At 35.4% G+C, this 24,961-nt stretch overlaps 2 protein-coding genes and 1 long non-coding RNA gene across 3 annotated transcripts; all 3 read left to right on the top strand.

The window, feature by feature from the left end:
• Window positions 1–276: 276 nt before the first annotated feature.
• LOC148768237 (uncharacterized) lies at window positions 277–2,576 on the top strand. The gene is made up of 2 exons (XR_016033689.1): window positions 277–564; window positions 2,356–2,576. It is a non-coding gene; the product is annotated as an uncharacterized LOC148768237 (long non-coding RNA).
• A 13,158-nt stretch (window positions 2,577–15,734) lies between these two features.
• On the top strand, window positions 15,735–19,432 carry LOC148768236 (glutamate receptor 2.8-like). Its single transcript, XM_088823214.1, has 5 exons — window positions 15,735–16,271; window positions 16,456–17,774; window positions 17,875–18,184; window positions 18,290–18,687; window positions 18,776–19,432. The coding sequence occupies exons 1-5, from the start codon at window positions 15,971–15,973 to the stop codon at window positions 19,229–19,231; spliced, it is 2,784 nt and encodes a 927-aa protein (XP_088679340.1). The 5' UTR covers window positions 15,735–15,970; the 3' UTR covers window positions 19,232–19,432.
• A 793-nt stretch (window positions 19,433–20,225) lies between these two features.
• On the top strand, window positions 20,226–24,044 carry LOC105975418 (glutamate receptor 2.8). The gene is made up of 5 exons (XM_013000617.2): window positions 20,226–20,779; window positions 20,944–22,223; window positions 22,310–22,622; window positions 22,724–23,118; window positions 23,221–24,044. The coding sequence occupies exons 1-5, from the start codon at window positions 20,533–20,535 to the stop codon at window positions 23,722–23,724; spliced, it is 2,739 nt and encodes a 912-aa protein (XP_012856071.2). The 5' UTR covers window positions 20,226–20,532; the 3' UTR covers window positions 23,725–24,044.
• The last annotated feature ends 917 nt before the right edge of the window (window positions 24,045–24,961 follow it).

Raw genomic sequence — 24,961 nt, 5'->3', positions numbered from 1 at the left:
ACATATATATATGTTAATACTTGCATTATACATTTAAATATATATATATATATATGTCCGAATTGTGTGTGTGTGTATTCGGATTGTGTGTGTGTGTGTGGTATTTATGCAAGTTGTGTTTATTTTTAATAAATTAATTAGTGAATAATTGTGCATGTTATTACACTTGGCAACCCCTAATCATTTTGCCTAAACCTACACTCAACACTTCCTTTGAAAGATGAAGAGACACCCTTCATCTTTCTTCTTCCAACACATTGCCACATTACTTGTCTCTCTCCCATCTCTCCACCGAAACCATCACCACCATCATCGGCTCTCCTCTCTCCACCTCACTTCATAATTTCCAAAGAATTCCCAATATAACCATGAGAGTTCCCTATTTAACTCTTGCCTTGGACTACTCCAAGAACACCGTGAAAACCACCTGCCTTCTTTCGGGAGATCACAACTCCTCCCTCCTTGAAGCTCACACCATCTCCTTCACAATCAAGGTGGCTTGGCTAGACTTTGGTGCTTGAAAGTTTTTCTTCCTTTTGGCTATTTTTCTTCTTCGATCTTAAGGTAAGAATTTCCGATTCTTGCTGCAATTAAATGGCATCAATAGTATAAAAAGGGTTTTCAAAGTTTTCTAAAAGATTGGGAAAGATTTCGAAAATTTAGGGGTTTTTGAAGAAAAATGGAAAAATAAGTGTTCTTGTTAAATTCTTGTTCTTGCATGTATAATCTATGTTAGTAGTGGTTAGATACAGCATTTATTGGCCAAAAGCCTTGAGAATTTCAGATTTCAAAAAGGGAATTTCAAGAAAATGGGATTTTTAACTTTTTGTGGTTGCATGTGTAGATCTTCGAAAGTTTGGGCCAAATCTGCAATTTTTGTAAAGTCTGTCCGAAAAATGTTTTCAAAACTGTTTTCCAGCATTTATTGAACTAAAATTTCGGATTTAAAGAATTTTTGTAAGAAAAAGTTGATTTTGAAACTCTAGTAGGCTTGCATGTGTAGATCTAGAGAATTTGGGGTAAAATATGTAATTTCCGAAATTTCTGCATAAAGTAACTTTTCAACTTCACTTTCAGCATCTAGTAAATTGGAATTTCAGATTTGTTAGGGGTTTTCATGAAAAAGTTGATTTTGAACTTCTAGTGTGATTGCATGTGTAAATTTCGAAACTTTTGGGTCAAAACTGCAATTTCCGAAAAATCTCTCATTTTGAAGTTTGGATCTGTTTTTCAGCAAGTAATAGATAGGAAAAAGTTTTATTTAACAAGTTTTTAAATTAATTAGAGTTATATTAGAGTTTTGGATTTTTAAATTGAAAAAGGGATTTTCCTAGTTTTTATTTCAAGAAAATTCGAAACTTTGTAAAACTTTACAATAATTTCAGAATCTGGAAATTGAGTCAGTTAGGAGTTCTAGGATTTAATTTGAGAATTTTTGGTATTAATTTGCTAATATTTCGAAATTTAGACATTATGCATGTCAATTAATATATTTTGTGCCTTAATACTTATATTCTTGATATAATGGTGATGAGTGATGAATTGTAGTATTTGTGGTACTTTAATTTCTGGTGGATGTGTTTAATGGCTGTGGAAAATTGATTGAAATGGATTATTACCTAGATGTGGTAATAAGTCCATTAAATGAAGGTAAAAAGGTGTTTTGTTCTTGAGCTTGCTTTGATGAGTAATTAGTGAAGTTTAATGTGTTGATTGTGCATGTGTGTATGCTGAAAATGTGTGAATGTGTGTGTGCTGATTGTGCATGGTGTGTGTGCCGTGTGTGGTTGTGTATTTATGTGTGTGAATTTGGGAGTTTTGCCCAAATCATAAATATGTGGTAATTTGTGGTATTTGTGTGAATTGTGATACTTGATTGACATTTGTGATGTTATGTGTGGGTCATATGCATAATTTCGAAAAGTGCATTAAATGATTTTATTTGAAAGGTTAATGGAATATCGGGTAATAAACAACTCGGATATAGTGGGCCGGTATCCAACTAGGATGATGTGGTAGTGGTTTGATTCCACTTAGTGAAAACGGGCTCGTAACAGGTTTATTATTCGGTACAGAAATTAATCTTTCACGGATCCGATAAACCGAAAAATGTGTTTTTCATGATTTTCACAAAAAGGGCATTTTAGTCACTTTTGCATAATTACGTAATCTTGTGAAATGATGTGCTTTCGTGAGATATGTGATTTGACCGATTGATTTGTGTTGTTGTACGAAACGTGGGTAAGAACGGGTATATAATATTATATATTATATATATAACGTATTTCCAAAGTTTGATAATACTCGGATTTCTTACTGAGCTTTATAGCTCATATAGATGTCTTTTAATTGCAGGTAGTAGTAATCCTCAACCGGGATGGGTCGAGTAGTGGATCGAGGTCTTGCCCGGGATTTTGGAAGACGTACGAGGACCTATGAACGAATGCTAGGATTTTGGTTATTTTCTTTTGGTGGTGTAACCCTAAAACCGTAACATTTCCCTTTCGTACTTTTGAACTCGTTTGTTTTATTATGAATCGCACTTATTTCCTATATTAAGTTTCGTAAATTGCTAATTTCATGCCTTCGTTAGGAAACTTCGGATTATTCACCAAAATAACCTTTCCGAACTCTGATTTATTCTCGAACCGAAAAATGTTTAGTGAGAATGTAGCACTCGAATGAGAAACCTCCTTTCGAAACTTATTTCTAAATCAAGCTTTGTATTCGGCCAAATCAATCCAACAAAGTTTTCGAAAATGCAAAGCCTTCAACACCCAAAAGAACATATTTTTCATAATTGCATTTTCACCCCATCCCAATGTTTCAAAAATTGCAAAGAGATCCTTTGCTTCCGCTAGTTTTAATAAATATTCCGATAAACCGGTTCGATTTATCGCCCGACTAGAAGGGGGGTGCTACAATTATATGTTGTTTTAGGTCTGAGAGATCATATATCTCAGTTGAATTAATGTCTTACTATTTATAGAAAGAACTTCTGAGAACGGACTCCAAATACGGATTCCAGTTCCATTTTTGTTGTCACGTCAAGAATGTTTTTTAGATTTCCAAGGACTATTAAATTAAACTTATCTGTCTTCTCGATGAACAGTGTTGTGGGCTGCTTATTCCCTGGACTGCATATTCTCTGACATTTTTGACATTTGGGGAGGGTCATTAGATATAAATTGATTAGCTCAGATATCAGCCTATATCTTGTAATTCTCGCCCCTGCCCTCTCGCTACTAAAGCGACCCACCTCTCGCTCCTGCGATCGACTCTCAGGTAGGTTCCCTAGATGGGCCCAGACCATTGATTCACCAAATCATCTAGTCTGTATATTCTCTGCTATTCCTGACATTGGAGAAGACGTGCATTAAATGTGAGTCGGCGTCCTTGATCTTCTTCATAAACCATATCTACTCTCTCGATGATTTCCCTCTCGCCGGGGAGCTCCTCCTTTCCTCTCGACAGCAAAGAGGGTCGCGAGCTCTCGCTCATTGGGCCCTTACTGGGCTTTCCTTTAATGGGTCAGAATTTCTACCGGATCACTATTGTAGATGACTATGTTTTTGTGTAAATAAAAATAGGACACCCTTTCGTTTTTTTTTTTATCAAATAAACTGAACATAAAAGGTAACTTTTAATTTACCCCCTTGTAACTAACTATTTGTTAATGGGAGCTGATATTCGGGGTAACATTTTTACGAATACGAGTTTAAAATAATTCACTCGCTACATATCTTTCTCTCTCTAGAAATAAATTTCCTCAAGCTTTTTTATATTATAAATGGTCCCGAAATCCATCTAATTGTAGCGATTCACAAAGAAAAATGAGTGGATCGGATGAGGATCGAGATACACAACACAATGAGGTAAAATTTGTTCGTTTTTATTCTATAAATTGGAAAAACGTAGCTCACGACCAATATGGGTGCCGGAAAAATAATTTTCACACCTAAACTGGGTGCGCAAACGCCCGATTCACGCTCAAATCGGGCGCCCAGTTGGGTTTCTTGCACCTGATATTGGCACCTAAACAATCTATCTATACTATCTATAAAAGGAGGAATCCTATTGTGGTTTCTTACCTTTTTTGTAAGTACAAAAATATCCTTATGTAAGATGAAATACGGAGGATAAATAAGTAAATTAACAGTAATTAGAAAATATCATTTTAACCGCAGCACTTTTTTTATGCTTCGTCTTCCAAACTTCCCACTATTGTTTCTTTCGTTTCATTTTTGGTGTGTTAAAAATTTGAAATGACTTTTCATATGAAACCATGTCTTTAATGCAATAATCATAGTTATAACACCATGAAATATGAATGGTTATTCATATATGGTATTTGTTGAAACTCCTATGTACCCCAAAGCACATCCCAATTTCTCAAATTAAAACATTCGTATGTAAAAGGTTTTTTTCTATTGTAAAAGTTTTTTCTGCGAGAATGTGGCTATACTTCAACCAACGGTGAGAAGCAACCTCTTACTTGACCTAATTTGTGATCACCAGTAAGATGCAGACTATTTTCATGGGAATTACGGTTGTTTTTGTGTTGACTTGTAAGTTCACTCTATGATCTTTCTCTCTCTACCAATCACTGAAATCTGATTTTAAGAACATATGAATAAAATATATTACCCGTGGATTTACAGATCTAAGTGCTCAAATTCAATGCCTTTCTGGCTCTCAGGTTCACCACAAGGTATTGCTTATTATTTTTCTTTGTCAATAGTCTCCACCCCGAAATTGTTGTTTCATATAACAATTTGGAATGTTTCAGTTTCTTAGGGATCAAAATTTGGCACCAAGTGGGGGCATCTCATCAGCTTAAAGGTTTGATTGAATATGTAAACTTTCTTTGTGCAACTTTGATGACCTATAACAACATAAATAACTACACAAAATATCAAATTCTTGAATTACCCTTGTCTTGTAATATAACTCTGAAACTGTGACATGCTGCAGGAAATCTTTTGCATGTGTAGTTACTTAACTAAGTTACTATGGATCATGAAAGGATGAATACTATTGGTTTCATGATTATCTTATACAAAAGAATAATATTTTGAACAAATATTACAAAATTCTTGATTTCTTACATGTCATAATTGATTAATTGCTAGCAATTAACTTTCAGCCATAAAATCATTATTTGTGCCGTAAAACCCAAAAGGTAGCCTCCCTTATTATAAAATATATATGAAGGTCATGTTTCACACTATTGTTTAATGATCTTAACTCGTAAATCAACTAAGAGATTTTGTGTGTATGCTAGCAGCTAGCTACAAATAGAGACTTAGTTCAAAATTCAAGTGCGTGTGTGCTCCGGTGAGGCAACTTATAGTAATGGTGTGTTTTTTTTTTTTTTGGTCATTAAATACTCATTAATTAGATTCATTTTTATACATATACTATCATTTGTAATTAGTATGATGTAAATGAAAAATGTGTTAAACATGGTGGGAAAAATATCAAATATTTGCAATTAATTATTTTTTTTACTGCAATAACATAATTTTTAATGGGTATTTTGTATGATCACAATAACTAATGTTACATTTTTTAACAATATACATCTTTTTGGAAGGTGAATTACATAAATTTCACAAATGGATGTCATTTCTGAAGAAATTAAACATATGTTACTATTATATGTAATACATTTATAAAGAATCATTATTTTTATTTCATTACGTTTTTTATGCGAAATTAATTCATGATCCACGGAAGCTTACATAAGTTGTTATTGATAGAAAGAATTAAAGACATAGAACAAGTGACTATTGGAGTAATACATGAAATCGGGAATAGGGTAAGTGGTGCTTTTAATCAAGGTTCTAAAAGCCGGTTATCGGGTGGCGGTTTGGGACCACCACACGATAAATCGGCGCGGCGGTGATTTATCGGAGATAAATCGAAAATATATCAGTTTTTAAATTTAGTGTAATATATTTCTAAAAAAATATTTGTAAATACTCAAAATACATATAAAAGAATATTTAAACATAATTCTATCCTATCATTCATATGTTATTATATAATTCTAATTACTCAATAAATAACAAAATTTTAAAAATAATAAGATCATAATATAATAAAAGATTTTTACGAAATACAAATACTACGCAAGTCTTTCGTATCAATAATTAATATAAACACAACAAAGCATAAATTGCGGGGTAGTACATGGTTTGGTTTTGGAAGTTGAAAAATTTGGAGAAAAACAAAAAATCAAAACATATTTTCATTTTAATTTAAAAAAAAAAAAAAAAAAAAAAACGATTTGTTGACCGATATATCGGTTTGACCCGCCAAAAAACCGCCGCAAACCGCCTCGCCGTAAAAAACCGATATTCCAAACCGCCTCAACAAAATCGTAAAGGTTTATAACCGAAACCGCCGCAAACCGCCACAACCGATATTTAGAACACTGCTTTTAATATAAAAACCTTTGCGGAAAATTGCACTTTGCCCCCTAAAAAGAATCTTTTTTTGCACTTTTCCCCATCAAAAAACAAAAATGAGATTGTCCCCTTCAAAATATACAACTCGACGTACTTTGCCCCAAATATGTATTTCCGGTCTAAGTCTCGCCGAATTAAAGGTGGGTATGTCATTTTACTTTTTTCGCTTGAAAATCCTCCTTGTAGAGTTACTTGGGTTTCCCCAATTAACAAAATTAGCTTTCCAATTTGATGAAATTCGCTTCCAAATTAGATGAAGTTTCTTCCAAATTCGATATTTTTTTAATCTTTGTTCTTCATAATCATCATAATCATCGTAAGATGGGGTAATGACATTTAAAGCCTTAAAAGACGAATTTACCCTTCCAATTTACTCAAATTCGACAAGAATTAGACCGGAAATACACATTTAGGGTAAAGTGCATCGAGTTCTATATTTCGAAGAGGGACGGTCTCGTACTTATAAAAGTATTAATCCTAAGGTAGTTTCTTCCATTTTATGTATGTTCAAATAATGGTGAATAAGAAGAGTAGTGTTCGATGGGTAAAGTCCTTTGAATAGATAAAGTTCAGGAAGGTATACAGACTAAACCGTAATGGTTTCTTCCATTTTAGACCAACCCCCTTACAGTATGACTTTTTACGGATTATTATTTTATTTTATTTGAGGGAATAGACATTACAAAGTTTCTGATAATTTCTTTTATTTCTCACCTGTTTAACAAAATGTAAAATAAACTGTACACAGTTTCTGATAATTTCTTTTATTTCTCACCTGTTTAACAAAATGTAAAATAAATTGTACACAGTTTATGTTAATAAACTTAATCAACAATTAATCAGAGGGTGATCTTGGTTATTAGGGATAGGTGCGGGGTTTTTTGTTATTTAGCCTAAGTTCAGGGGAGTTTTCGGAATTTACCCTTTTAATTTTTCTCATGAATTTTTTTTTATATTTATTATACCAATATAAAATATTATGGTTGAATCGTGATTTTGACTTATGTTTTTACTAATGTTTATGTAATATATTTTATTTTTATTATATTCTTCAATAGTGATTTTGATCATTTTTTGTCTAAATTTGGCAAAAGCTCAAAATACGGAATGGTGCATGTTATTTGACTTAAATGTCTAATTCAACTTGAATTATCAAGGCTGGATATCCGGTGAGAATGATATGCATGAATCAATGAACAATGTACACAACTTTAATATTTGAATTATCAAAAATTCATAATGTAACTGAACATGCATAAATGTGTCAAGCGACATTCAATCCAGGTGGTTCAAGTTGTATTAGAAAGTTAACTCAATGACTACAATTTATGTTGTTTGAATTTTGCCAAAATCAGAATAAAAAAAGTCAAAATCAAGTTCGAAGTCAAAACGATGTTAATAAAATTGAAATGACAATTAAAATTTCAGTACCCTTTTAAGAATCCAACACACATTTGTGTTGGATGTCAAATAGATAAATACATTATATTAAATGAACTGTAAATTTATTCCTTTCTTATACAAAAGCTCTTCTAGAAACTTTTATGTGTGTAAATATATAAAAATATATGATACATTACTAACATAATTTATGTTTACATGAAAAAAATAGTGAAAATACTCTAGAGCACTAGATCTACCAATATCCACTGAATTTTATTTTCACACTGAAGAGTGGATGGGTAAAAGTCATAGATGATAAAAAAAGAAAAAAAGGAGAATTATTAAGAAAATATCATTTAATATCATCCATTTTTTTTACGATGAGGAAACACTAATGTAATTAGGGTAAATTCGACTTTTTCTCCTTGTACTTTGGCTTCGTATCATTTTATCCCATTCTATTCTCAATTACATAAATTTGACCACCACCACCACCCCCCCCCCCTCCCACCCGACACTTGAAAAATTGTCTCTATGGGTCCCTTGATGTTAGTTGTCTGACATTTGACTGTAACACTGTTTGATCTAAGTTATGAATTACAATAACACCACCTTCTCCAAGTTTCAATACTTATTAAATAAACAAAAAAAAAATCAAGACAACGAGTAAACATAGTCCACAACGCCAGCCATAATTTTTTTTTTTAATAATTGTTTAAACTAGGAGTGGTGATTTTTTTGTAATTTTCAGACTTGGATCAAAGGGGGTTAAGTTCAAAGGTCTAAAACTGACGGCGAAGGCCACATTGAGACAATTTTTCAAGTACAGATGGGCAACTCGATGCAATCGAGAGTAAAATGGGGTAAAGTAATATCGAGCCAAAGTACAAGGGGAAAAGTGGAATTTACCCAAATAATTAAGATGACTTTAAGGGAAAAAGGGTAGTTGAATCATGAATAATATAGACAAACTAATATAAAACTAAATATTTCAATATTTAGTTAAATTAGAATTGAACGAAATTATCGTTCACAATATATTTACATAATTTACGTTTATACTATTATTTTGCTAACAAGTGAAATAAAAATTTAATAACTACACAGAAAATTAATAAGACACGTGCAACGCACGTGCACCTGCCTAGTTTATAAAAAAACATATATGCTCCCATTCTTGGGTCTTGAACTCGGGTCTTGAAAAAACATATAACTAATTAGATAAGAAATTACCTTTCAATTTGATAGATTTTCGGATTTGGGAGAATTGTTGAGGGTTATTGTTCATTTTGGGGGTTTGGGTGGGTTGGGTGTTTGTAGAGAGACAAAGGTAAGAACACAATGAATCGTATTCGTAATTTTAGTACTCTCGCAAAATGAATCGTCAGAATTCTCGCAAAATAATTCCAAGTCTCTGGTAAAATACATTGGATTAGCTGAGTATACCTGCATTGAGTTTCACAACAAATACATCACCATAGCACACATTAAAGACTATTTAAATAAATTAATTAGTAAAATTGAAGGTTAATGTCAAACATACCATGGCATGATACATAATTTGTCATACTTCTCAACGATTTTAGCTGCACATCATCAGACAAGTTCTTGTCCACCTTGAAAAGAAAAAAAGCATAAAAAAATGTGTAAATATAGTACATTTTCTTTGTCTACCAATTAAACACTCTCCCTGTGAAACTATAGAACGCGAAATGTCACAAACCTTGTTCCCGATTTTTCATTTTCTATTGGGTTTTGTATATATGAATTGGTGAAGTAATCTTGCAAAAAGATTGTATATTTACCGGGTAAATTGAAACACGTGGATTATTAACACGTTTTGTTTTTAATTTTCTTATTTTCTAAACTAAATTTTAGTTATGGAATAAGTAGTGCTTAGTGGGTTAAGTATAGTGCTTAGTGGGCTAAGTAGTGCTTAGTGGATTAAATTATGGATTTTATTTTAACTACTAAACTAACCCACTAACCCATGTTCTTGAGTGCTCTTGTAGTTGGTTTTCTTGCAGATCATGGGCTGAGAAGTGGAAGCTTGGAATGTCTATAAATACCGACTTCAAGACTCAAGGAAAGTAATCGATTCCAAGAAATAAACACTGAGAGCTGAAAAGAATACATGAGTGTTTTAGTGTGTTTTTAGAATCGGTTGGTTGTACTCCTCATGAGTACATTCTTTACGTACTTCTCATAAGTACATTCTTTGTAGTCTAGATTGTTTAGTATATATGTTTCTAGACTTGGTTGTAAGAATGATCAAGATAGTGATTCATTCATAAGTTCTGTACGTACTCCTCACGAGTACATTCTGTGAAATCTAGAACTTTTAATATTTTTCTTTTTGTTTCTAGATTTGAATGTAAGAATGACCATGAGAATGATTCATTCATAAGGAAGAAGTTTTCGTACATCCTCCATTTGTATTCTTGGAATACTGTTTGTTTAATATAATTTTTCCATCGTGTAAAGGGCAAGTTCACAAGTTCTTACTTGTGAACATTTTAATATCTGAGTATTGTCTTTATATAGTTATTTTTCCGCTGCATGTTTATTTAAGTGTCATAACACTTAAGACAACATCTCTGTATTAAACGAATTCGGGACCATAAATTCTTTCAATTGGTATCAGAGCCAACACTTGACGTATACTAAGTGTTTGTTCCTATTTTCTTTACAGAAACGAATTCGTGATGGATACTCAGATGACTGCTTCTATGCGACCTCCTGTACTTGATGGCACAAACTACACCTACTGGAAAGTCAAGATGAGGGCGTACATCAAAGCCATTGATGAGAGAGCCTGGAGATCTATTCTTACTGGATGGAAGCCACCAACAATCACAGATGCGGATGGAGATGTGTTTCCAACACCAGAATTACGGTGGACAGCAGACGATCTATCAAATGCCAATCAAAACTCAAAGGCGCTAAATGCAATCTTTAATTCAGTAGATTTAACAATGTTTAAATTAATTTCAGTATGCACTTCTGTGAATGATGCATGGGAGGTTCTTCAGCTACATTGTGAAGGATCAGACAGTGTCAGAAGAACGAAACTCAGATTACTTTCTTCCAAATTTGAGAGACTAAGGATGGAAGAAACTGAAACAATTTCTCAGTACAATGAGAAACTGATCGATTTAGCTAATGAATTTCAATCCTTAGGTGGTCCTTTGAGCAACGAGACACTGGTGAATAAGGTATTGAGAACTCTTCCAGAAAGATTCAGCATGACAGTTACTGCTATTGAGGAGGCCAAAGACACATCATCTCTACGTCTGGACGATCTAATTGGTAGCCTAAAATCTAGAGAGATGAACTTTGAAGATCAAAGAAAGGAGAAAGGTAAGGCTATCTCAAATGCACTCCAGGCAGAACTAGAAAAGGAAGAAGTTGATACGGAATATGATGATGATGCAGAGGAATGTCTCAACAATGTGGCATTTCAAATCCAAAAATTCAATAGGGCATACAAACGAAGTGGAATCAAGCCCAGACAGTTATTTCCAGAAGGCTCTCCACAAAATCGACAAACTCAGCCTTGGAACAGATCTATTCCACAGAGAACATTTCCTCAAACATCTTCTCAAAATACTTTAAAAAATTCTTCATTTATTCGTTCAAATTCTAAACCACCTAACTTGGATCATATTAAATGCAGGGCATGTTCAGGATTTGGACATTATGCTAATGAATGTGCAAATACCTTGAGAAGAAGAGGAATGAGTCTGATTTGTGCTGTCAGTGATGAGGAGGAAGAGCAATCTGAACAGACAGAGGAGCAGCAATCTACTAAACAGGCTCTTTCTGTCAGATATATCACTGAAAATTCTTCTGAAACAGAATCACAAGGAGTTTCTCTGGATGCTGCAACATTTTCTGAAACACTTTCAGTAACTGAAATTTCTGAGTTAGATAACGTCATTATACATGTTTGAACTCTATTTATTTGAATGCTGCAGAATTCAGTAAAGAAACAGTGGGAGATGAGGAAGAAATGCATAAGAAATTGCTCAGCGACTTGGAGAAGAAGACTCATGCTCTAGATGCAGCCAACAAGGAAAATTCTTCTCTCAAAGAAACAATCACTCTTTTGGAGGTTGGTATCACCAAGAAGGATCTTGAACTGACAAAGGTGAAAGATGAACTCAAAGAAGCGAGCCTAGCAATCAAGAGGATGAATACCGGCACAACTAAACTCAAAGAGATTGTGTCACTGGAGAAGTACAACAAAAATGAAGGTCTATGGTTCAAAAACCAAGTGAAGAAACACAAGCCAGTAAAGAAGAATGAGATTGTCTTTGTAAAAGAGAAGGGTTCAAATGGAAAAGAATGCAGAAATTCCACAGTCACCACTTCAGAGTCCAGAATAAGGGGATACATTTGTCATTACTGTTTCTCACCAGGACATATCCGTCCATTTTATGAGAAACTAAGTAGTGACAAAATGTTGTACAGGATGAGTCACAGCACTCCAGTGAGCACCTCCAAGAAAAAGGTAGAATTTACCAAAAATGAGTGTAGAATATGGACTCCCAAAGGTAAACTTATGTGCAAAGCAGTATACACTTCTTTAAATGCTAACAATTCAGGTTCATGGTACTTTGATAGTGGATGCTCTAGGCACATGACTGGAACTAAAGAATTTCTATCAAACTACCATACACTCAATGGAGGACGTGTAACCTATGGAGGAGGAGCTAAAGGCAAAGTGGTTGGACGTGGAACACTCAGTATTGAGGGACTTCCAAAACTTTCAAATGTTTTACATGTTGAAGAACTGGGGTCAAATCTCATCAGTATTAGTCAATTGTGTGATGATGATCTACGTGTTCAATTTGATAAATATTGTTGTTATGTGTTTGATAATCAAAATCATTGTGTACTGACAGGTTCCAGATCAATGGATAATTGTTATCAAACAGGTGACACCATCTCATGCAAGAGCTCAAGAGTAAGTGAAGTAGAGCTGTGGCACCAGAAACTAGGGCACACAAACTTCAAAAACCTGAAGCTACTCAACAATTACAATGCCCTAAGAGGAATTCCAGATCTCAAGATCAAGGACATTCTTGTATGCGGAATGTGCCAGAAGGGAAAGCAAACTGGAGTACCACACAAAGTGTTACAACCCGTTGGTACCACCATTTGTTTTGAACTTGTACATATGGATCTTATGGGTCCTATAGAGGTAGAAAGCCTAGGTGGTAAAAAATATGTATTTGTGTGTGTTGATGATTTTTCAAGATATACTTTGGTGTATTTTTTAAGAGAAAAATCTGGTCTAGAATACATGCATGTGTTTGGATGTGTTTGCTATGTCCTAAACGATAGAGATCATCTAGCTAAATTTGATTCCAAAAGTGATTTGAGTTTATTTATCGGATACTCTAATAATAGTCATGCTTATAGAGTATATAACTTAAGAACTCGAACCATTATTGAATCTGTAAATGTGGTATTTGATGATTTTGCTGATCTCCGCAGTAAAACAGCTGAAGATGAAGTTGATGACTTGATTGCTGAAGGAGAAACAACCAAAGGAGACACTACTGCCACAGATGCTCCAGATATAAACAGTCCAGTTTCAAGAGAAGAGGGTGTTGAGGCAAGTGTTACAACATCTAACTCAATACATCCTACAGAGAGCACAGAAGGTGAAATGCAGCCAACTCATGATGTCTGCAGAAAGGAACCATCAAGTAGAATCCAGAAAAATCACCCCTCTACTCAAGTTGTGGGAGATATCTTTGATGGAATAAGGACCAGAAGCAAAGAGAGAGTGAATTACAGAGATATGGTAAGATTTGCAAATTTATCTTCTGAATGTGCACTAACTGGAACTATTTGCTTTGTATCTTCAGTCGAACCAAGGAATATTACAGAAGCACTGAAGGATGAATTCTGAATCAATGCAATGCATGAAGAACTGAATCAGTTCATCAGGAATGATGTTTGGTACTTAGTTCACAGACCAAGTCATGTAAATGTGATAGGAACTAAGTGGATCTTCAAAAACAAAACTGATGAAAAATGTACAGTTGTTAGAAATAAGGCTAGATTAGTAGCACAAGGTTATACTCAGATTGAAGGTATAGATTTTGATGAAACCTTTGCTCCAGTAGCTAGAATTGAATCTATTAGGTTACTTCTTGCTATAGCCTGATTTCTTAAAATCAAATTGTATCAGATGGATATCAAAAGTGCATTTCTAAATGGTGTGTTAAATGAAGAAGCATATGTAGAGCAGCCCAAGGGTTTTGAAGATTCTGCCAAACCTGATCATGTGTTCAAGCTTAAGAAGGCTCTGTATGGTCTTAAACAAGCTCCTAGAGCTTGGTATCAAAGACTCACTGACTTCTTACTTGAAATACAATTCACTAGAGGAGAAGCAGACAGAACTCTATTTGTTAGAAGAACAAATAACCATATCATTATTGTACAGATATATGTTGATGATATTGTTTTTGGTTCTACATGTGCTAACCTTTTACACTCTTTTGTAGATTTTATGTCTCACACATTTGAAATGAGCATGGTAGGAGAGTTGAATTACTTCCTAGGACTCCAAATCAAACAGACAGGTGAAGGAATTTTTGTAAATCAAAAGAAGTATGCTCTCAATCTGGTCAAAAGGTTTGAATTGGAGTCAGCCAAGCACATGAAAACTCCAATGGGTTCAAGTCAAAAACTGTCCAAGGATGATGTTGCTGAAGATGTTGACAGCACCCTTTACAGAAGCATGATTGGAAGCCTTCTGTATCTAACAGCAACCAGGCCTGACGTTATGTTTAGCGTTTGTGTGTGTGCCAGGTATCAAGCTAATCCCAAAGTCACTCATCTTAAAGTTGTGAAGAGGATTATTAGGTATGTTGCAGGTACAGTAGACTTAGGGATTCATTTTTTCAAAGACACTAATACAAATTTGATAGGTTTTAGTGATTCTGATTAGGCTGGGGATATTAGTGACAGAAAAAGCACATCAGGTGCATGTTTCTTTTTGGGGAATAATTTGGTTTCTTGGTTTAGTAGAAAACAAAATTGTGTATCACTTTCAACAGCTGAATCAGAATATGTAGCTGCTGGAAGATGTTGTGGTCAACTAATTTAGATGAAACAAATGTTGGGGGATTATGGGTTAACTAGTGACACCCAGACCATATATTGTGATAATTCAAGTGCTATTGATATTTCAAAAAATCCTGTTCAACACTCACGAACTAAACACATAGATATTAAACATCATTTTATTCGTGATATAGTTGAGAAAAATATAGTGTGCTTAAAGTACATTCTTTACGTACTTCTCGTAAGTACATTCTTTGTAGTCTAGATTGTTTAGTATATATGTTTCTAGACTTGGTTGTAAGAATGATCAAGATAGTGATTCATTCATAAGTTATGTACGTACTCCTCACGAGTACATTCTGTGAAATCTAGAACTTTTAATATTTTTCTTTTTGTTTCTAGATTTGAATGTAAGAATGATCATGAGAATGATTCATTCATAAGGAAGAAGTTTTCGTACATCTTCCATTTGTATTCTTGGAATACTGTTTGTTTAATATAATTTTTCCGTCCTGTAAAGGGCAAGTTCATAAGTTCTTACTTGTGAACATTTTAATATCTGAGTATTGTCTTTATATAGTTATTTTTCCGCTGCATGTTTATTTAAGTGTCATAACACTTAAGACAACATCTCTGTATTAAACGAATTCGGGACCATAAATTCTTTCATAAATAATCGTTCAGCTAAGCAGAAAAATGAAATATCAATTCTTCCAAGAGAAGAGCCACTTACACAAATACTGAAACAACATTTTGAATCCCTCAATATGATCGAATGCTGGTTAGAAAAAACTCATCACTAATTCATGAAAATGACGCACTTAATTCTCGTTTCTTGAAATGAAAGAAAATGCTTAGAAACTGTCCTATCTATATTTAATTGCCTACCAAATAATAGGATATGTTATAATCTGAGTAGACTTTTAACAATTCAAAATAAAATTATGCTAATGAATCTTTCTCAACTTCATTTTTTTTTGTTTAATGAAACTTTATCGATTCAACTTAGTTAATTGTTCCTTCGTATATGTATGTGTGTATACGAGGGATTGCCTGATCAAGAAATAAGATCAAAATTGCAGAACATGAAAATGCATTCATTCATCTCTCTCTCACTACTTATTCTATTTCTCTCATTTTGCAATTCACAGCGAAATACTACCTTTCAAGTTGGTGTTATTCTTGATGCAAATTCCACAAACGGACGCATAGGAAACACCAGCTTGTTATTAGCTCTCTCCGATTTTTATTCAATTAACTCAAGTTACGCGACAAGAATTGTGCTTCATCCACGGAATTCGGGACCTGAAGTAACCGTTGCTGCAGCTAGTGGTATCTAATCCTTCCCTTCTGCTCCATTTTTTGTTCTGTTTTTGTTTGTATTGACTCATGATGCTAATCTTATTGTCTCCCCTAGTTGACCAAACCATTCTTTGTCGAAAAATACTCGCTTGTTTTATGTTTGTGCGATTCTCACATGATTATCTATCTCCCGTTGGATATAATATGCATGCAGCGCTCAATTTGTTGAAGGATGTGCAAGTCGATGCCATTATTGGTCCTCAATCATCTACACACGCAAACTTTGTGTCTGGTCTTGGAAATGCGGCACATGTGCCCGTCATTTCTTTCACGGCAACCAGCCCTTCTCTCGGTCAACCTCCCTATTTTTTTCAAGCAGCCATAAATGATGCTGCTCAAGTTGATGCTATTGCCGCCATAGTTAAGTACTTTCATTGGAATAAAATTATTTTCGTATATGAAGATTCAGATTACGGCAACGGCATTATACCTTACCTGTCTAATGCATTTCAACAAGTAAACGCTCGAGTTTCATACAGAAGTGTTATCCCATTAATCTTGGAAAATAATTCCATCCTTGATCAAGAGCTAGACAAGATGAAAAATATGCAGACAAGGGTGTTTGTGGTGCATACTACAACCCTTCTTGCTTCTCAAATCTTCCTCAAGGCAAAGGAAGCGGGAATGATGAGTGAAGGCTATGTCTGGATTGTGACCACCAGTATCATGAATTTGTTTTATTCTCTGAATTCAAGTGTTCAAGAGTCTATGCAAGGAGTTCTTGGTGTGAAGCCTCTGGTTCCAGGATCAAGTACGCTCGATCCTACAACTATGAGGTGGCAGAAGAAGTTTGCAGAGATTAATCCAGGAATTACTCCACCACCAGAGATCAACCTTTATGGTTTGTGGGCATACGATACCTTGTGGGCATTGGCTAAAGCTGCTGAGAAAGTTGGATTTAGGGAGGCAAGTTATTTGCAGAACACAAGTGCTGTTAACTCTACCGACGACATATTTATTACTGGAACATCACAAAGAGGTCAGAATCTTCGGGGAGCAATGTTGGAAACCAATTTCAAAGGACTCTCTGGGAATTTCACATTCGTTAATGGGAAATTAGAGCCATCATCTTTTGAAATATTGAATGTAAATGGAAAGGAGCTTAGAGGAGTTGGATCGTGGACACCATTATTGCAAAGTTCAAGTCGAATGAATGCGAACACAGCAGTTTTTCCAAAGAATATTACATGGCCTGGAGAATCGACGAATGTACCAAAGGGTTGGGAGGTCTCACCAAGTGGTAAAAAGCTTAGAGTTGGTGTTCCAGCAAAAGCTGGTTTTGACGAATTTGTAAAAGTAGAAAGGGATCCTCAAACAAATTGTAGTAATGTGAGTGGATTGTACATAGATTTGTTTAATTATGTCATGGCAGCACTACCGTATGTAGTCCAATATGAATATGTCCCGTTTGAAACATCCGATGGCACAAGTGCAGTGGACTACGATAGTTTGGCAAACCAAGTATTCATTGGGGTAAAGTAATCAATACCAAGATTGATTATCTTTGAGTTAATAACTTGAATATATTTGTGCTTCTATCATTCATGTTTCTTTCTCTATGACATGATTTCAGAACTTCGATGCTGCTGTTGGAGACATAACGATCACAGCGGCAAGATCAGAATATGTCGACTTTACTCTTCCAATTGCACTTGGAGGGATTACCATCACACAGAAAATCGAGTTCGACAACAAAAGCAAGGATTTATTCACAAAGCCCCTCAAACGTGAACTATGGTTAACTGCCATAGCCCTGTTCATTTTCACTGGACTGGCTCTGTGGATTCTTGAACATCGGTTAAACCCAGATTTCCGAGGGCCCCCTTCAGAACACCTAGGCCTCATCTTTTACATCCCCTTCATGTCATTAGTGCACGCCAACAGTGAGTAATTAATCTTTCTTTCCTCCATTCAGGCACACACGTGGATGTCTTTAATTGTTGTTGGCTTATAGTAATCAATCATTTAAATATATACTTTTGTTGTAGGGGAAAAGATAGTGAGCAATTTAGCTCGACTGGTGTTAGTCGTTTGGGTGTTTGTTGTCCTGGTATTGAGTGCAACTTACACAGCAAATCTTTCCGCAAGATTTACGCATATCGAGCTTAAAAATGCCGACACGGATGTAAGTAAACTTACTAGAGGCGGATATTCTGTTGGGTGCCGCCGAGGCTCTTTCGTTTGTACGTTCATGAAAGGGCTTGGATTCAACAATTCGAAGATCCAGACTTACACAAGTCCAGAGGATTTTGATAGGGCCTTGAATAATGGCAGCATAAAGGCCATGTTTTCTCGCACTCCTTACACCAATCTCTTCTTATCCAAGCAGTGTAACAAGACGTGCATGATAGTTGGCCCAACCTATCCTAGTGAGGGGTTTGCCTTTGTAAGTATTTGATTTCTTTCAACCTCTTTCACTGTCTATATTTTCATACTTGTAATAACAATCATTAGTTCTTTACAAAAATTTACAGGTATTCCCCAAAGGGTCACCATTAGTAGCCGATGTCTCTCGTGCAATAATCAAACTGACAGAACGTCACAATATTTCAGGAACATATAAAAAATGGATAACAACTTTGGCACCTAAGAAATATGATCCCTCCGATTACAAATGGAGAAGTGTCAAACTGAAAAGTTTCAGAGTCCTGTTTGGAATAACAGCGGGGATCACAGGGACTTGCCTATTGGTATTTCTAGTCTCGTATTTCTACGAGAACAGAGATTTTGTTCGAAGGGTCTCTAGCTCCAGCGCCACTACTTGGTCCAAACTACGCTCAATTTCCAAGCACTTCGATCAAAGAGACCCCAGATCTTTTCGGGATCATGGCAGAGAAATTAGTGCGTCGCGAAATCAAAATGTGCATCACCACATTTGTACTTCCAGCAGGGAAGTAACGCCATCAAGTGAAAATATCAGGGTAGTGTAGTAGTAATTTGTTTGTTTGTTTATTTTCTTGACACACATACTTTGCTTGCTTTGCTTCGTTGGTTCAAGATTGTTTTACTCCTGAATTTTTAGCTTTTGCCTATCTATGTACTTGAAACTAATTACTACTCTTACACTACTGTTTGGTTACATTCAAACTCATTTCTCTTTCTATATTTTTATTGTGATTGTATTGGAAAAACTTCCGTTGTCGACCATGTAAATGATGCGTATAAACAAACAGCCTCTAATGATAATTGTCAGAGATACTTCTGAATAAGCACTGATGGCTGTCAAGAGGCTTGTGAACTTCTCTGTATTGCACGTATCAATATAATTCCAGCAAGTCTGCTACAAAGTTACTATTGTGACAATTGCTTTACTTTACTAATTTATGTTACACTCTAAATCGTCTACTTTTCTTGATATGTATATTCGAATATGTCATCCACGGCCCTAGTTCGTTGGTGTAGTCGACTATATGATTAGTTATCTAGTCATATTATCACATAGTCTTCTAATACATGACCAAACCAATACGCTATTTAAAGTATTATTGATTAACGTATGAAGATAGATATCACATTCAAACATTTTAAAAGTTGTGGAGTGGGTCATCAAGAATCAACCCTCAATTTAGCTATCAAGAACCGAGTAATTTTACTTGACAAATTGATAGAGATAGATAGCAACGGGACAGATTTATCAAAACTCGACATCTTCTCTCAATGTTTTTAATTGGTCCCGTACGTTAGACATATTTTATAATTATAAGATACTTGAGAAATATATTATCTCATATTACATGAATATAGTTCAAAAAAACGAGGTGCAATCTGAATTTAGACTCAGTCTACTATGAAAGAGTAAGAGTAAGGTCTATCTTAAGTGTTGATTGCATCCGACAGCTATATATGTTATATTAAATATTAAACTCATGTACAATGGGATTTTTTTTTTTTTTTTTGGTTATGAGCTTCTCACTCATTAGAAGAGCCATGTTAGATTTTCCATTGACTTTAATTAGTCCGGAAATCTGGTACTCAAACATCATGTTGAATTCATCAACATCATGGAATTAAAGAGTAGTCAACCTCGAATTATTCATGAGTAGTTACCTTATTTTTATGGAGTTACAGAGGTAGTGATGCAACATCTATCTATATTTAATTGCCTGCCAAAGATTAGGATACAGGTTATAATTTTAGTGGACTTTTAACAATTCAAGATAATGATGCTAATGCATAAATATATGCATACACTGGATTGCCTGATCAGAAAATAAGATCAAAATTGCAGAACATGAAAATGCATGTATTCATCTCTCTCTCACTACTTAGTCTATTTCTATCATTGTGCAATTCACAGCGAAATACTACTTTTCAAGTTGGTGTTATTCTTGATGCAAATTCCACAAATGGACGCATAGGCAACACCAGCTTGTTATCAGCTCTCTCCGATTTTTATTCATCTCATGCCAATTATTCGACAAGAATTGTGCTTCATCCAAGGGATTCAGGAGGACGAGTCACCGGTGCTGCAACTAGTGGTATCTAATCTTCCCTTTTGCTACATATATATACTTGCTTTTTTTAGCATTAAGCTATTACAAAACTATATAATTATTTAGGGACTTGTTAACTTTTCATCTCGATATTTGTGGTAGAAAAATGTTCAAATGTTCACATTATTCTATCCTATGTATATATGCAGCTATCAATTTGTTGAAGGATGTACAAGTTGATGCCATAATCGGTCCTCAAACATCTACACAAGCATACTTTGTGATCGGCCTTGGAGATGCAGCAAACGTGCCGGTCATTTCTTTCTCTGCGACAACTCCTACTTACTATCCTAAAGATTCCTATTTTGTTCAAACAGCCATAAATGATGCTGCTCAAGTTGATGCTATTGCCGCCATAATTAAGTACTTCAAATGGAGTCAGGTTGTTTTGATATATGAAGATTCAGATTATGGTATTGGCATTACTCCTTATCTCTCTAATGCATTCCAACAAGTAAATGCCCGAGTTTCATACAGAAGCACTATCCCTATCTCGGCAACCGATGATTTCATCCTTCAAGAGTTGTACAAGATGAAAACTATGCAGACAAGGGTGTTTGTGGTGCATACTACAAGCGGTCTTGCTTCTAGAATCTTCCGCAAAGCAAAGGAAGCAGAAATGATTAGTGAAGGCTACGTGTGGATCGTAACCAGCGGTATCGTGAATTTGTTTTATTCATTGGATTCAAAAGTTGTAGAGTCTATGCAGGGAGTTGTTGGTGTAAGGCCTCTTGTTCCAGATATTAATCCAGCAGGAACTATTTTACCACCAGAGATGAATCTTTATGGGCTATGGGCATACGATACTTTGTGGGCATTGGCTATGGCTGTTGAAAAAATCGGATTTAGGGAGTCGAGTTATTTGCAAAACACAAGTGCTTCTAACTCTACCTACATGTTTACTACAGGAACATCACAAACAGGTCCACAACTTCGGGCAGCAATGAGCGAAACTAATTTCGTCGGTCTCTCTGGGAACTTCCATTTGGTTAACGGGAAACTAGAGTCATTATCTTTCCAAATAGTGAATATAATTGGAACGGAGCTGAGAGAAGTTGGAATATGGACACCGTTACTGCAAAATTCAAGTCACACGAATGCGAACGCTACAGGTTTTTCAGGTGAGAAATTGGAGATTATTATATGGCCCGGAGAATCGAGGAATGTTCCAAAGGGATGGGAGGTCCCAGTAAGCGGTAAAAAGCTCAGAGTTGGAATTCCAGCTGTAGCTGGTTTTCCAGAATATATAAAAGTAGAAACGGATCCAAAAACAAATAGTACCAAAATAAGTGGATTGTACATAGATTTGTTTGATTCTGTCATGGCTGCACTACCTTATGCAGTCAGATACGAATATGTCCCGTTTGTAAGTTCCGATGGCTCAAGTGCTGGGAGCTATGACGATTTGCTACGTGAAGTTCAAAAGGGGGTAAGACAGAAAACAAACATGAATTTTGTACTTATATTCCTGTTTGACATGACGTTTTTTTTTTTTTTGGGGTACTTTATATATAGAACTTCGATGCTGCTGTTGGAGACATAACAATCACAGAAAAGAGATCAGAATATGTCGACTTCACTCTTCCGATTGAAGATGGTGGGGTTACCATTACACAGAATGTTTTTAATGAGGATATCAAAAGAGCAGGAATATTCTTGGAGCCCCTAGAAGGTAAACTGTGGTTAACTGCCATAGCCCTTTTCATTTTCACCGGATTGTCTCTATGGATTCTCGAGCATAGGTTTAACGAAGCTTTCAGAGGTCCCCCATCGGAACATGTTGGCCTCATCGTTTACATCCCCTTCATGTCGTTAGTATTTGCCAACAGTAAGTCATTCTTGTACTCATAATAATTAACTAATCGTACATAGTTTTTTTGTGGCTGTTTTTGACTTATAATGAGTTAGTTGTATTTATACTTGTTGTAGGGGAAAAAATAGTGAGCAATTTAGCTCGACTGGTGTTAGTCGTGTGGGTGTTTGTTGTACTGATATTGACCTCAACTTACACGGCAAATCTTTCTTCTATATTAACAGTACCCAAGCCTATATATACTAACATAACTATAGCTACGCTTCTCAAAAACAATGACAATGTTGGATGCCGCGAAGGCTCTTTCATTATTGACTTCTTGATAGGGCTGAATTTCACAAATTCGAAGATCAAACGTTATAGAACTGCAGAGGAATTTGATAATGCCTTGAATAATGGAAGCATAAAGGCTTTGTTTTCTCGCGCTTCTTACACCAATCTATTCTTATCCAAGTACTGCAACAAGTACGCTAGAGTTGACACAACTTATGACACCGAGGGCATTGCCTTTGTAAGTATTAATAAGAAAAAAAATTCAACCTCTGCCTATATTTCTATACCTATATGTATATTTATAATTTATGTGATAACCTTGTTTTCCGAAAACTGACAGCTGTTCCCTAAGGGGTCACCATTAGTTGCTGACGTCTCTCGCGCGATCGTTAAACTAACAGATGACCAAAAACTCACTGAAATAAGGGGCCGTTGGATAAGAGAATCGACGTGCAAAGATACATCAGAGGACTATTCAGCACAAATCAGCCTGAAAAGTTTCGCAATCTTGTTTGGAGTAACAGGCGGAATCACAGGGATTTGTCTTGTACTATTACTAGCGTCCTATCTCTACAATAACAGAGATTTTATTCGGAGGGTCGTTTCAAACTCTGGCACAACAACTTGGTCCAAAGTACGCGCGATTTCCAAGCATTTCGATCAGAGAGACCCTAAAGCTTTTCGTTCTAAAGAAGACGGAGAAAATCAAGATCATTGTTGTAGCAGCACAGTAGTTTCGGTCACGTCAGATCAAAAAACGGCAAGTGATAATGGAGCCCTCAGTCCGAATTCAGACCACATAACTGCAGCTGCACATCAGCCACGTTATTGTCCAGATGTGTGACTATAGTACATTTCTGAATGGTCTTTGTCTCTATGAGCAATTTGCTCGAGAACATCCGATTGAATGATGAAACTCTATTACATTTTTATGTGTGTGTATATATGTGACTTTTATTGTTTGGGGAGGTATTATACGGAGGTGAACGAAATGCTGCAGCCTGCAGGCAACGAAAGAAGACAGATTTGCCTATTGGAATTGATGTGATTTTAGTCCAATCATTATTTTAATTTCTGATATGTTTAATATTGTTTCAATTTATTGTAAGTTTTTGTATTTATTCCATTTGTTAGTATATTGAAGCCCTAGCCTATTGATTTGAATCATTATTTTTGTACACGTTATTCATGGGTTGATTCTATCCGACAATTGACCCCTTTTCGACCTCTAAACTTTTTTTGTTAATTAACCGTCAAACCGTCTCATTCATTGTACAGTTGAGTCGCTATCGAAGATCTATAATATTAAAAAGGACTCGATATCGAAGATCTTACCTCCAGGGACATCGATCGTGTGCATGCCAACATCGTACAGCACCTCCGAAAGCATCCAAGTTGTGGAAGATCACTGGATTTCGCCATTCGGATTCCAATTCCAGTCCCTCTGTAAGCAAACTAAAGTTCAATGTGGAATTGCGTCGGGTTCCCATAATAGCAAATCCACCACTTAAGAGGACCCTGCACCCGAAATATGGCACAATATAATTTACCTTAAAACTGAAAACAAATAGTATATCATGCATAAATAGATCAATAGGATTTAGTGCGTAAATTCATATACACATAAGCCTCGTGCACCCGCTCAACATTTGATTTTTCTCGTATAATATTAGCTGCCTTTCGAAAGAGCAAAAGCAGGGGCTGCAACAGTAATTAGCATGTTTATGTCACTACATAAACAACCAAAGAAGAAATACCTCAACTGCAATTGAGCTTCTTGAAATTCAACCAATCCAAAATAGAATCATTGTTCCTTTTTCATCATCCAATAAAAATCCAACAATCCCGCTTTATTCTAACAGCGTCGTTTTCAGCTAGCAATATCTCAAATTCCCCTTTCTTCTTTAAGACCCGACCCCTAATTCGAGCCAATTGATTTCTTCTTCCCTTTCTACCCCCAATTCCATATTTCTCAATTTCGGCCTCAATGTGAGCAAATGTGCCATTTATGGAACTTAACCAGCCACCAATACCGACCCATCCACCAGGAACAAATGGAGCGGCCGGCAGCACCACCAAAG

The sequence above is a fragment of the Erythranthe guttata genome, chromosome 9, assembly GCF_056151865.1.
Source record: "Erythranthe guttata isolate IM_541 chromosome 9, IM_541, whole genome shotgun sequence".
In the NCBI taxonomy this organism is placed as follows: Eukaryota; Viridiplantae; Streptophyta; class Magnoliopsida; order Lamiales; family Phrymaceae; genus Erythranthe; species Erythranthe guttata.
Note: the sequence above shows the minus strand (reverse complement) of the source record. Positions and strands in the feature narration are given on the sequence as shown.

What these genes read in the sequence shown, in the direction of transcription:
- LOC148768236 (XM_088823214.1), top strand. Translation starts at nt 15,971, where the DNA reads ATGTGTGTATACGAGGGATTGCCTGATCAAGAAATAAGATCAAAATTG. An exon ending in GTCATTAGTGCACGCCAACA is followed by an intron (nt 18,185 to 18,289) that starts GTGAGTAATTAA and finishes CTTTTGTTGTAG; the next exon opens with GGGAAAAGATAGTGAGCAAT. An exon ending in CTAGTGAGGGGTTTGCCTTT is followed by an intron (nt 18,688 to 18,775) that starts GTAAGTATTTGA and finishes AAAAATTTACAG; the next exon opens with GTATTCCCCAAAGGGTCACC.
- LOC105975418 (XM_013000617.2), top strand. Translation starts at nt 20,533, where the DNA reads ATGAAAATGCATGTATTCATCTCTCTCTCACTACTTAGTCTATTTCTA. An exon ending in TACGTGAAGTTCAAAAGGGG is followed by an intron (nt 22,224 to 22,309) that starts GTAAGACAGAAA and finishes CTTTATATATAG; the next exon opens with AACTTCGATGCTGCTGTTGG. An exon ending in ACACCGAGGGCATTGCCTTT is followed by an intron (nt 23,119 to 23,220) that starts GTAAGTATTAAT and finishes GAAAACTGACAG; the next exon opens with CTGTTCCCTAAGGGGTCACC.